This window comes from Phocoena phocoena, chromosome 7 (genome assembly GCF_963924675.1).
Source record: "Phocoena phocoena chromosome 7, mPhoPho1.1, whole genome shotgun sequence".
NCBI lineage: Eukaryota > Metazoa > Chordata > Mammalia > Artiodactyla > Phocoenidae > Phocoena > Phocoena phocoena.
In genome coordinates, this window is record NC_089225.1 from 93,922,279 (window position 1) to 93,936,758 (window position 14,480).

Sequence of the window (14,480 nt, forward strand, 5' to 3'; positions counted from 1 at the left end):
GGAACTGCGGGCAGTGCAGAAGGACCTGGGTGAGCTAGTTGCATCAGCTCAGGTACCCCAACAGCAGATTACGGGAAAAGAATCAGGCCATCTGGGCCCCAGTCTGAGAGATCCCACTGACACTAGCACATTAGTCAACATTTTTTAAAGCCTTCCAAAGGTAGAAGACAATTTGATCAGCTTGGAGGTCATATGAGTCCACATGGTGAAATGAAAGATTCTAGACATGTGAAAGATTATTGTCCTGGAGTTGATTCTGATCACCTCTTAAATGTCTTCAAGCCACCACCCTTCTTTCCCACTGGCCCCTGGCTTCACAGCCTTAAGACAGAAAAATAAGCCAGTGTCTCTGTACCCCAAACTATAACAATTCAGGGCAGGTCTCAGACTTCGAACACCATGTCTAGAACACACCACATAAGCAGCTAGATACACACCTCCCTGCACCCTAGGAGGGCTCTACTCTTTCTATGGAACTGAAGTAGAATAGGACTTGAATTCCAACTCGGCCGTGAGTGCCCCTGAGCAAGCTACTGAAGTTCTTGGGCCTCAGTTTCTTCTGCTGTCAAGTAGGGATTACAGATGTAATTACAATCCAGCCTCACTATTCCCAGATACCATATTTGCAAACTGGCCCACTCACTAAAATGTATCTGTGATCCCCAAATCAATACTCATGGTGCTTTTGCAGTATCCGAGGCACAAGTTCTCATGTTTCCACTCTTGTACTGGGAACAAGTGTCCTTTTTGTGGTCTATTAGTGCCATGTTTTTTGCATTTTTGTGCTTTTTGTTGGTGATTTCGCTGTTTAGCTCCCAAGCATAGTGCTGAAGTGCTAAAACAACATGTGTTAGATAAGCTTCATTGAGGCATGAATTATAGAGCTATTGGCTGTCAGTTCAATGTTAATGAATCAACAATATATATTTAATAAGGTGTCTTTAAGCGGAAACACACATAAAACAAGGTTATATACTGACCAGTTGATGAACTGGCTCTCAGGGACCTAACCCTGGATTTTCCCCTTGGAGCCATGATTCTTTATTTCAGCATTCGCAGTGACCATAGAATGTAACTACTATGACTCACAAGAACTGACCATACCTCATAGGGTTATGGCGAGGATTTAATTAATAGATATAAAGCACTTATGACAATGACTGGTATGGTGTAGGTGCTACAGACAACCTATAAAGGATCGGCAGAGACTTTTCCATAAAGACATTCTGTTTGACATTTCAGCTAATAAGGGTCTTGGTGCTCTGGCCAGGTGTAAGGACTGAGCCTCTGAGTGGGAGAGCTGAGTTCAGGACATTGGACCAGAGACCTACTGGCCCAACATAATATCAATCGGCGAGAGTTCTCCCAGGAATCTCCATCTCAATGCTAAGACCCAGCTCCACTCAACGACCAGCAAGGTCCAGTGCTGGACACCCCAAGCCAAACAACTAGCAAGACAGGAACACAACTTCACCCATTAGTAGAGAGGCTGCCGAAAATCATACCAAGTTTACAGACACCCCAAAACACACCACCAGACACGGTCCTGCCCACCACAAAGAGAAGATCCAGCCTCATCCACCAGAACACAGGCACCAGTCCCCTCCACCAGGAAGCCTACACAACCCACTAAACCAACCTTACCCACTGAGGATAGACACCAAAAACAACGGGAACTACGAACCTGCAGCCTGTTAAAAGGAGACCCCAAACACAGTAAGTTGAGCAAAATGAGAAGACAGAGAAATACACATCAGATGAAGGAGCAAGGTAAAAACCCACCAGACCAAACAAATGAAGAGGAAATAGGCAGTCTACTTGAAAAAGAATTCAGAGTAATGATAGTAAAGATATCCCAAATCTTGGAAACAGAATGGAGAAAATACAAGAAATATTTAACAAGGACCTAGAAAAACTAAAGAGCAAACAAACAATGATGAGCAACATAATAAATGAAATTAAAAATTCTCTAGAAGGAATCAATGCAGAATAACTGAGGCAGAAGAACGGATAAGTGACCTGGAAGATAAAGTAGTGGAAATAACTACTGCAGAGCAGAATAAAGAAAAAGAAATGAAAAGAATTGAGGACAGTCTCAGAGACCTCTGGGACAACATTAAACGCACCAACATTCAAATTATAGGGGTCCCAGAAGAAGAAGAGAAATAGAAAGGCTCTGACAAAATATTTGAAGAGATTATAGTTGTAAACTTCCCTAATATAGGAAAGGAAATAGTCAATCAAGTCCAGGAAGAGCAGAGAGTCCCATACAGGATAAATCCAAGAAGAAACATACCAAGACACACGTTAATCAAATTATCAAAAATTAAATACAAAGAAAAAATATTAAAAGCAGCAAAGGAAAAGTGACAAATAACATACAAGGGAATCCCGATAAGGTTAAAAGCTGATCTTTCAGCAGAAACTCTGCAAGTCAGAAGGGAGTGGCAGGACCTATTTAAAGTGATGAAAGGGAAAAACCTACAACCAATATTACTCTACCCAGCAAGGATCTCATTCAGATTTGACATAGAAATTAAAACCTTTACAGACAAGCAAAAGCTAAGAGAATTCATCATAACCAAACCAGCTTTAAAACAAATGCTAAAGGAACTTCTCTAGGCAGGAAACACAAGAAAAGGAAAAAACCTACCAAAAAAACCCCAAAACAATTAAGAAAATGGTAATAGAAACATACATATTGATAATTACCTTAAATGTAAATGGATTAAATGCTCCAACCAAAAGAGACAGACTGGCTGAATGGATACAAAAAGAAGACCTGTATATATGCTGTCTACAAGAGACCCACTTCAGACCTAGGGACACATAAAGACTGAAAGTGAGGGAATGGAAAAAGATATTCTATGGAAATGGAAATCAAAAGAAAGCTGAAGTAGCAAATCTCATATCAGACAAATAGACTTTAAAATAAAGACTATTACAAGAGACAAAGAAGGACACTACATAATGATCAAGGGATCAATCCAAGAGGAAGATATAACAATTGTAAATATTTATGTACCCAACATAGGAGCACCTCAATACATAAGGCAAATGCTAATAGCCATAAAAGGGGAAATCAATAGTAACGCAATAATATTAGGGGACTTTAAAACCCCACTTTCACCAATGGACAGATCAACCAAAATGAAAATAAATAAGGAAATTTAAGAAAATTGAAATCAGATCAAGTATCTTTTCTGACCACAATGCTATGAGACTAGATATTAATTACAGGAAACAAACTGTAAAAAATACAAACACATGGAGGCTAAACAATACACTACTAAATAACCAGGAGATCACTGAAGAAATCAAAGAGGAAATCAAAAAATACCTAGAAACAAATGGCAATGAAAACATGATGGTCCAAAACCTATGGGATGCAGCAAAAGCAGGTCTAAGAGGGAAGTTTACAGCAATACAATCCTACCTCAAGAAACAAGAAACATCTCAAATAAACAACCTAACCTTACACCTAAGGCACTGAGAGAAAGAAGAACAAAAAAACCCCAAAGTAAGCAGAAGGAAAGAAATCATAAAGATCAGATCAGAAATAAATGAAAAAAAATGAAGGAAATGATAGCAAAGATCAATAAAACTAAAAGCTGGTTCTTAGAGAAGATAAACAAAATTGATAAACCATTAGCCAGACTCATCAAGAAAAAAAGGGAGAAGACTCAAATCAATAGAATTAGAAATGAAAAAGGAGAAGTAACAACTGACACTGCAGAAATACAAGGGATCATGAGAGATTACTACAAGCAACTATATGCCAATAAAATGGACAACCTGGAAGAAATGGACAAATTCTTAGAAAAGCACAACCTTCCAAGACTGAACTAGGAAGAAATAGAAAATATAAACAGACCAACCACAAGCACTGCAATTGAAACTGTGATTAAAAATCTTCCAACAAACAAAAGCCCAGGACCAATGGCTTCACAGGCGAATTCTATCAAACATTTAGAGAAGAGCTAACACCTATCCTTCTCAAACTCTTCCAAAATATAGCAGAGGGAGGAACACTCCCAAACTCATTCTACGAGGCCACCATCACCCTGATACCAAAACCAGACAAAGATGTCACAAAAAAGAAAACTACAGACCAATATCACTGATGAACGAAGATGCAAAAATCCTCAACAAAATACTAGCAAACAGAATCCAACAGCCCATTAAAAGGATCATATACCATGATCAGGTGGGGTTTATCCCAGGAATGCAAGGATTCTTCAGTATATGCAAAGCAATCAATGTGATACACCATATTAACAAATTGAAGGAGAAAAACCATATGATCATCTCAACAGATGCAGAAAAAGCTTTTGACAAAATTCAACACCGATTTATGATAAAAAACTCTCCAGAAAGTAGGCATAGAGGGAGCTTACCTCAACATAATAAAGGCCATATATGACAAACCCACAGCCAACATCATTCTCAATGGTGAAAAACTGAAACCATTTCCACTAAGATCAGGAACAAGAAAAGGTTGCCCACTCTCACCACTAATATTCAACATAGTTTTGGTAGTTTTAGCCACAGCAATCAGAGACGAAAAAGAAATAAAAGGAATCCAAGTCGGAAAAGTAAAACTGTCATTGTTTGCAGATGACATGATACTATACATAAAGAATCCTAAAGATGCTACCAGAAAACTACTAGAGTTAATCAATGAATCTGGTAAAGTAGTAGGATACAAAATTAATGCACGGAAATCTCTTGCATTCCTATACACTAATGATGAAAAATCTGAAAGAGAAATTAAGCAAACACTCCCATTTACCATTTTTGTAACAAAAAGTATAAAATACCTAGGAATAAACCTACCTAAGGAGACAAAAGACCTGTATGCAGACAACTATGAGACACTGATGAAAGAAATTAAAGATGATACAGAAACAGATGGAAAGAAATACCATGTTCTTGGATAGGAAGAATTAACATTGTGAAAATGACTACACTACACAAAGCAATATACAGATTCAATGCAATCCCTATCAAAGTACTAATGGCATTTTTCACAGAACTAGAACAAAAAATTTCACAATTTGTATGGAAACACAAAAGACCCCAAATAGCCAAAGCAATCTTGAGAAAGAAAAACAGACCCTGAGGAATCAGGCTCCCTGACTTCAGACTATAATACAAAGCTACAGTAATCAAGACAGTATGGTACTGGCACAAAAACAGAAATATAGATGAATGGAACAGGATAGAAATCCCAGAGATAAACACACACACATGGTGTGGAAAAAAGGGAACCCTCCTGCACTGTTGGTGGGAATGTAAATTGATACAGCCACTGTGGAGAACAGTATGGAGGTTCCTTAAAAAACTAAAAATAGAACTACCATACGACCCAGCAATCCCGCTACTGGGCATATACCCTGAGAAAACCATAATTCAAAAAGAGTCATGTACCACAATATTCATTGCAGCACTATTTACAATAGCCAGGACATGGAAGCAACCTAAGTGTCCACTGACAGATGAATGGATAAAGGTGATGTGGCACATATATACAATGGAATATTACTCAGCCATAAAAAGAAACGAAATTGAGTTATTTGTAGTGAGGTGGATGAACCTAGAGTCTGTCATACAGAGTGAAGTAAGTCAGAAAGAGAAAAACAAATACCGTATGCTAACACATATATATAGAATCTAAAAAAAAAAAAAGTTTCTGAAGAACCTAGGGGCAGGACAGGAATAAAGATGCAGACATAGAGAATGGACTTGAGGGCACAGGGAGGGGGAAGGGTAAGCTGGGACGAGGTGAGAGAGTGGCATGGACTTATATACACTACTAAATGTAAAATAGATAATGGGAAGCAGCCGCATAGCACAAGGAGATCTGCTTGGTGTTTTGTGACCACCTAGAGGGGTGGGATAGGGAGGGTGGGAGGGAGACGCAAGAGGGAGGGGATATGGAGATATATGTATACGAATAGCTGATTCACTTTGTTATACAGCAGCAACTAACACAACAATGTAAAGCAATTATACTCCAATAAAGATGTTAAAAAAATAAAAGGATCAGCAGAGCTTGATGGGAAGGCGCACATCACAACTTCAATCTCTCGCCCTCTTCGACATGCTGGCGCAGTATGACTCACGCGGAACCATTTCTTTTTTTTTTTTCTGGCTGCACGGCACGGCATGTGGGATCTTAGTTTCCAGACCAGGGGTCTAGGGATGGAACCCGCTCCCCCTGCAGTGGAAGCGCGGAGTCTTAACCAGTGGACCGCCAGGGAAGTCTCGACTGAACCATTTCTTTATCATCAAGAAAATTCAATTCTGTTGCCGACACTCACAGGCCCCGATCAGTTCCTCCTCTGAACAGCCCCTCTTTATGGGCATAAAACAACCATCAAAAGCAAACTGAGGTTTTATTTTCTTTTCCCCTAATGGGAATTCCAGGCACTGTAGAAAAATAAAACACTGACATCTGTTCTCCGTTCACTGCCCACAAATGTGTGCATAAATTCCGTTATTAGGAATGGAAGCTGCAGGTGGGCATTGAGAAGAGCACGGATCAAAACGGATTTGGAAGATTGCTAGGTTCACTTAGGCAGCTGAAGAGAGAGCCACGAATAAAAACTCAACCATGGTTTGCTCATTCTTTCCCTTTCTTCTTCTGCTTTTGAACAACTGGACACGTGATGCTTATCAATTATTAATAGCCAATAAGTCAGAGAGCAAGAATTATACTTCCCTGAAAAGTTCCAAGTAAGCCTCGTGGAAGATGCTTTAGCGAGTGACATTGACACTGCACTTCTTTCCATTTTAGACTTCTCCAGGCCTCTGATGTCCATATTGGATGGCATCTGGTGATAGACTTTCTAGTGGACAGAGGATTTGGGCATCTCTCTGCTTAAAGGTGACTGCAGCTGCGCCTCCAGAATCACATAAATTCAAGGGGCACAACTCATTCTTAGGTGTGGATTTTTACAAGGCAAGAGAATGCTTTCATCACTGATGGAAGAAAGCTCTGCTATAAAAGTGAAATAAAAACCAATGCTTTGAGCTCAAACATTTTCCCAAAAGTACCCTGCAGTGGTTGACTAGTGTCCCCCCAAAAGACATCTTTCAGTCCTAATCCCCAGTTCCTATGAATGTGACCTTATTTGGAAATAGAGGCTTTACAGATGTATCAATAGTTAGTTAAGCATCTTGATACAAGATCATCCTGGGTTTAGGGTGGACTCTAAATCCAACGGCTGGTATCCTTACAAGAGAAAAGAAAAGGAGATTTGAGACCAAGAGGAGGACAGAAACATGGAGGACGACGGAGGTAAGGACTGGAGTTGTGCTGCCACAAGCCAAGGACACCAGGAGCCACCCAAAGCTAGAATCAGTAAGAAAGGATTCTCCCGAGAGTCTTCGGAGGGAACATGGCCCTGCCAATCCCTTGATTTCAGATTTCTTGCTTCCAGAACTGAAAGAATACACTTCTGTTGTTTTTAAGCTACCAAATTTGTGGTGATTTGTTGCAGCAGCCCTAGAACTTAATAACACATACCCCAATGTTTCTTTTAATTAGTAACATGAAACCTTGAGCCAAAAGGTCATTCACTATTTTACAAGCAAATAAACAATAATCTAGACATTCCAAAACAATACATATGCATTATTAGCCTGTCCTCAGAGCATAATGATATTTTGTTGTCATTTTGATCACTATTTACTCTACTTTAGGAATATAGTCAGTGCAGGGAAGAATGGCGTTCAGAACCTCAAACCTTACATAGATGATGGACAAGATGAATGTTATAGGACTCAGTCCTAAAACTGGGGTGAAGGTGAGATTGAATGAAACCTTTGGCTTTCTTTGTGGCCAAAGCATGGTATCAAGCCCATGTCAGGCCATGGGTCATTTCTCCAGGCCCAGACTTGTTCTAAGCTTCCTGGCATTAGAAATGACTATTCACCTATTTGCTGGTGAAGCAAACCTCGGCAGCTAAAGAGTTTGACAAACAGTTACGATTCACACGTCCTGGGCCTTCAGGCTGCTTCCTACGTCTACAGACAGCCTCACTGCCCCTGTATTCCATGTCAAATAGAATTTCAGCTGACACAAGTCCACAGAAAGATGAGAGTCTGCATCAAGCCTGGAACGGCCCTTCAAGGTTGTATCTTAAAGTTGGATCTCTTCATTGGACAGAAGAAGAAATTAAAGTTCAGGAAGTTAAGAGAGCTCCCCAAAATCCCACAGCCCGTTAATAGGTGGGACGAGGACTCAGGTCTCCAAACTCCCCCTGGGCTTGGCTCTCAGGGCCAGGTTGCTCCTACAACTAGGTAGAAGAATTATACTAATGAAGGACATGGAAGAAGGGCAGGAGAAAGGGGCCACAATGGGCAGGAGCTAAGGCTAGTGATATCCACCAGTGTCTAATATATAGATATTATCAGTTAATGTTGGACACTGGTAGTTTTCTGAATTTTCTGCAATGCAAGGCATGGACTCTAAAGTCACAGAGACATGGATTCAAATTCTGGCTCTCTGACTTATCAGTTGTGACTCTGAATTAATTATCTGAATACCAAGCCCTGAGTTCCTTATCTATAAAATGGGGACAAATAACACCTATCTCATTTGGTCATAACGACAATTAAATGACAGCTTGTATGTAAAAAAAAAAAAAAACTACATACAGTACGCACCATTTATATAAAGTTAAGAAGGCCAAACACAGATTCAATTTAGAGCTCACCTATGCGGGGGACGGGGTGGGGGGAGCGTGCAGTCATGAAGGGATACATGGGGGGCTTCCACTCTACTGTTAATGTTTTTTTTAAAAATATTTATTTATTTATTTATTTTTAGCTGGGTTGGGTCTTCGTTTCTGTGCGAGGGCTTTCTCTAGTTGCAGCGAGCAGGGGCCACTCTTCATCGCGGTGTGCAGGCCTCTCACTGTTGTGGCCTCTCCCCTTGCGGAGCACAGGTTCCGGACACGCAGGCTCAGCGGCCATGGCTCATGGGCCCAGCTGCTCCGCGGCATGTGGGATCTTCCCAGACCGGGGCTCGAACCCATGTCCCCTGCATTGGCAGGCGGATTCTTAACCACTGCGCCACCAGGGAAGCCCAATGTTTTCTTAAGGTGTGTGGTGCTGGGTATGTGGGTGCTTATGCTGTTATTCTTCATAACATTTTGTTTTAAATACATTTCTTAAAATTTACACATAGGAAGAAATTAATAAATTAACGGCTATTATAATTTCTATTAACCCAAAAGTATTTATTCAGTTCTTACTCCATGTGGGGGACCGTGCAACACAATAGCGAATGCTAAGGAAAGATTCATGACCCCCCAATCTAGATTAGAACCTCCAGTCTGGCAGGGGTTGCAGCACCCACCTTATAAGTGTAATAGTACCAGGCAGAATGCAGTAAGTGACTTGAGGGGTAAAAAGAAAGAAAAGAGACACGATAACTGCTTGGGGAGACCTTCTATTTATTTATTTTTTTTTTTTTTTTTTTTTTTTTTTTTTGCGGTATGCGGGCCTCTCACTGTTGTGGCCTCTCCCATTGCGGAGCACAGGCTCCAGACGCGCAGGCTCAGCAGCCGTGGCTCACGAGCCCAGCCGCTCCGCGGCATGTGGGATCCTCCCGGACCGGGGCACGAACCCGTGTCCCCTGCATTGGCAGGCGGACTCTCAACCACTGCGCCACCAGGGAAGCCCGAGAGACCTTCTAAGACTTCATCATACAGGGGGCAACTGAAATGTGCCTTAAAACCCGAGTAGAATCTTCAGCAGTAGAGAAAACAAAAAGATGTATAGCTAACAATTATGCCATTAACAGAGGCACCAGAAGGGAAACCAGAATGATTACACAGATCACGGGCACAGAGACTAGAGAATGTGAAATCAGAGGCCAGGGAAAGAGGAAATGAGAAATAAGGCCAGGATGGTCAGCACAGGGGTACTCGTGTACAGCGAGAAAACAAGAGCAGATTTCTTTCTCTTGAAACTTTCAAAAGAACAGTTTTCATGTAATCATGCAGGGGAAGGAGCGAAATCTCAGGATGAGTGGGAGGTGAAGAAGGAGGTAGGGGTACAGCTGACTATGCTTTAGAGACATTTGCACCTGCTGCAAAGGACGGCAGCTAAAGAAAATGGCAATATCAGGATGAATTTTTAGTCAAGGGAGGCCCCAGCATACTTCCAGAGAAAGGGCAAAGAAAGAACTAGTGGGACATCGAAATATACAGATGCAAACCAGACAAGCGACCGCCATTCTCTTTCACATACAAGGTTCCAGAAAAAGCAAAAGGAAAAAGGTCAAAAACACAAGTGGCAATGTCAGATTGGCAAATGAGCTGAGATTAAAAATTGGTTTTCTTGAACTAACGAAGAGTCCCTGGTCCATTTTGGAAAAGGACTACAGGTGATGAGGCACACAAATGACAAACGTTTTCCCTCTGACCACACCCCTTCCAGGCACTATTACCTTGGGGTATGAAATAAAACTTGAAAACCACTGTTTTACCATAGAATAAAGGATTTAGCTGGGGGGAGTAGATATCTGTACAAAACCTTTTTTATAAATAAAAACAAAATGACATGAAGAATGAAGTTCTTAATAAAAAATAAAGTTAAGACCATCTGACCATATCATTTCACCACATCAAGATTCCAAACCAGCCACTATGGAAAATAGCCTGGCAGCTCCTCAAAATGTTAAATGTAGGGGCTTCCCTGGTGGTGCAGTGGCTGAGAGTCCGCCTGCCAATGCAGGGGACACGGGTTCGAGCCCTGGTCTGGGAAGATCCCACATGCCGCAGAGCAACTGCGCCCGTGAGCCCCAACTACCGAGTCTGCACGTCTGGAGCCTGTGCTCCGCAACAAGAGAGGCCGCAATAGTGAGAGGCCCGTGCACCGCAATGAAGAGTGGCCCCCGCTCGCCGCAACTAGAGAAAGCCCTCGCACAGAAACAATGACCCAACACAGCCAAAAATAAATAAATAAATTTATTTAAAAAAAAAAAAGTTAAATGTAGAATTTACTATATGACCCAGCAATTCCACTTCTAGGTATATACCCAAGAGAACAGAAAACATACATCCACACAAAAACTTGTACACCACTGTTTGTAGCAGCATTATTTATAAAAGCCAAAAAGTGGAAACCACCCAAATGTCCGTCAATTGATAAATACAATGTAATATATCCATACAATGGAATATTACCCAATGACAAAAAAAGAATGAAATGCGGATACACCCTACAACATGGATGAAACTTGAAAACCTTACGCGAAGTGAAAGAAGTCAGATGCAAAAGGCCACATAATGAATGATTCCATTTGTACAAAATGTCCAGAATAGTCAAATCTCTAAAAACAGAAGGTAGGTTAGTGGTTGACTGTGGGGAGTTGGGGGGTGGGGGTGAGTGGCGGGGGGGGAGGGCAACAAGTGACTGCCAATGGATATAGCGCTTCTCTTTGAACTGATGAAAACGTTCTGAGTTAGATAGTGGTTACGACTGCCCAGCTTTGTGAATGTATTAAAAAGCACTGAACTTCACACTTAAAAAAAATTTCAAACTAGACCTTCCAATGACTTGGGCAGGAAAGAACATGCCGGTACACACACACACACACACACACACACACACGTCACTGCTCCACACACCCATTAATAGGCTGCTCTTCCCAAATATTATACTGAAATGATGCCAGAATGACACTAAACTGCAAAAGACCAGTCCACCCATATGCACATGCTCAGAAGAATAGCAATGATACTTAATAATGACTAAAATTCATTGGCTGTTTACTATGTGTCAGGCAGTATACTGAGCACTTCACATGGATTAGCTCATTTTGTTTCTCACTTCATCCCTTTGAGGTATTACCATGCCCATTTTACAGATGAGGAAATTAAGGCACAAAAAAAGTTTCATAACTTGTGCCAGGTCACCCAGTTGGAAATTAACCCCAGGCAATCTGATCCACGAGCACTATGTTATTCTGCCCCAACTGACTCTGTCTTCTTAAATCACTTGCAAAATTCACTGACTTACAGTGCAGACCAAGGCAGGGGAGGGTTGAGGTTTTAATACAACCAAAACTGGGTTTCCCTGGTGGCGCAGTGGTTGAGACTCCGCCTGCCGATGCAGAGGACACGGGTTCGTGCCCCGGTCGGGGAAGATCCCACATGCCGCGGAGCGGCTGGGCCCGTGAGCCATGGCCGCTGAGCCTGCGCATCCTGAGCCTGTGCTCCGCAACGGGAGAGGCCACAACAGTGAGAGGCCCGCATACCGCAAAAAAATAAAAATAAAAATATTTTTAAAAATAAAACAACCAAAAGTATCATCTTAAATAGCAATTCTGGAAAGAATATTGGAAAGACCCAAGGCTCTGAGAATGAGACCAAGCTGAGAGCTGTATTTCACGTTACTATGAATATTGATAAGTTGACTGTAAAACCCAAGCATGAAATTCCAGATTGTTACCCACTACTTTTAAGACTCATGGTAGATTACTGGGTTTCTCCCTGCCCGCAACAATCTAAGTGGGAACACCACTGCAAGAGCAAACAAAACCATTGGGTATTGTGTGTATGACTTTACACATAGAATACAAACAGGACATGTTTACATACATGTGTGCTCACTAAACAGTGAGGGGCAGATGGCAAGTTCTAAACCCTATGTTATTGGAGAGGAAGATGAATAAGGGTAAAAAAAATCAAAGAAGACTGCTTGAGGAGACCTTGAGAACTAGCATTTAGGAAGGGGCAGAAAGAATAAAGGTCACTACTTGAAGCAAGCTTGGAGGGAATAAGAAGGTTGGATTGTTCCTAGAGCAGTAAGGATGCCTGTCTGATTAAATCAAGGAGTGTACAGTGTGTAATGTACCAGAAAATAATAGTGGACAGGAGGGAAGGGGTTATGTAAGATCTCAAAAATCAAGGTAAAATGTTTGGACTCGATAGAGTAAGAAAAGGTAAATCATGCTTTTAAAAAAGTTGTGAGGGACTTCCCTGGTGGCGCAGTGATTAAGAATCCACCTGCCAATGCAGGGGACACGGGTTCAAGCCCTGGTCCAGGAAGATCCCACATGCCGAGGAGCAACTAAGCCTGTGTGCCACAACTACTGAGCCCGTGTGCCTGGAGCCCGTGCTCTGCAACAAGAGAGGCCACCGCAATGAGAAGCCTGTGCACCGCAATGAAGAGCAGCCTTGTGGCAACTAAAGAAAGCCCTGAAGACCCAACACAGCCAATAAAAAGTTGTGAAAGCTTTATCATATTAGCTACATACTTCATAACAAACACTGGCTTCCACGTTTGCTTACCCAACTCTGGAGTTCTGCCTCATCTACTATTTCCTAATTTCATTTTAAATATTTTGTTTCTGTCATATCTACCTCCAAGTCATGCCCTAGTGAAACCTTAATTTCATCAGAGTCAGGATATAAAATAATTGCTTACAATCACCGCCCTGAACAAAGCTGTGTTGGATGGTGCCTTCACAAAGCCACTTAGCACATCGCTAATGTGCATTAAATGTTCTCACACTTCATAGCTTAATCTGTAATGAATCAACGTCCCAGTGAATAAGCTGTCCCTTGAGAAAAATATGTACTTTTTTTTAATGTGAAAAGTATTTCCTTGCACTCAGTCACTGCGATCGTCTTCTTTCAGTAATAAAATTGAATGACAACGTATCCAACTTTTTTCCTGGGTGAAACAGAAATTCACAGTTGCCCATTTCACTGAAACAGAAATAGGCAGTCACAGTTGTATTCAATCGGACGCCTATGCAAACTTCTCTCCCCTACTTCTCTGCGGGGTCACTGCACCCGAATTCTTGCCGTTTTCCACAGGCTTCCAACTTGGGTCTCAGGTGCCTCCGAGGATCTGTGCTTTCAGGCAAATATTTTACCCGAGAAACAAACCCAAGGAACAGGATCTCCTGTAAGGAACCCAGGGGCTTAGTCTGCGCCTCAGTGTGACCTTAAAGCAAGCGCACGTCCCCAGCTCTGACGAGCACACGAGTATCCGCACTCCGCGGCGCCCGGCAACGGCCAGGGAGCTCCAGATCGCGGCCGGGGCGCGCACCCACCTGACCAGGGGCTCCTTCTCGGGCACGGCGGGCTCCTCCAGGCACCCGCACGGGCAGCAGCAGCGGCACACGGTCCTCAGCCAGGCCCTCAGCCCCATGGAGAGCGAGGTGCCCCGCTGGCGCCGGACGACTCCGAGGAAGCCGCGGCGGCGGCGGCGAGCGAGCGCGGCTGCGGCGCGGCCACCGGACCGGCGTCCAGGTGCGGGGACAGTGGCGGCCGGGGCGTCGCGGGCCGGTCCGTGCGCATCACGCTGCGGCCGGGGACGCGGGCAAGGCGGGAGGCGCCTTCACGGCCCCGGGGCTGCAGGGCCGCGCGCTTTCCTCCACTTGGGTTTTGTTTAGGGCGCGGGTTTTGTTGGGACTTTTCTTCTCTCGCTTTAATTCCCCGGGCGCAAATTGG

The 14,480-nt window shown here is 42.7% G+C and overlaps 1 protein-coding gene across 2 annotated transcripts in view; it reads right to left on the reverse strand.

Moving 5' to 3' along the window:
* MREG (melanoregulin) overlaps nt 1–14,178 on the reverse strand; it is a 65,773-nt gene extending 51,595 nt beyond the window's left edge. Inside the window, exons 1-2 of one of the 2 annotated variants that reach the window (XM_065881025.1) lie at nt 14,081–14,178; nt 12,469–12,471 (exon numbers count right to left, since the gene is read on the reverse strand). In XM_065881025.1, the coding sequence (XP_065737097.1) occupies nt 12,469–12,471; nt 14,081–14,178 (101 nt within the window). The remainder of the gene's footprint in view (nt 1–12,468; nt 12,472–14,080) is intronic. The other variant, XM_065881026.1, reaches the window with a different exon arrangement.
* Between the last annotated feature and the right edge of the window lie 302 nt (nt 14,179–14,480).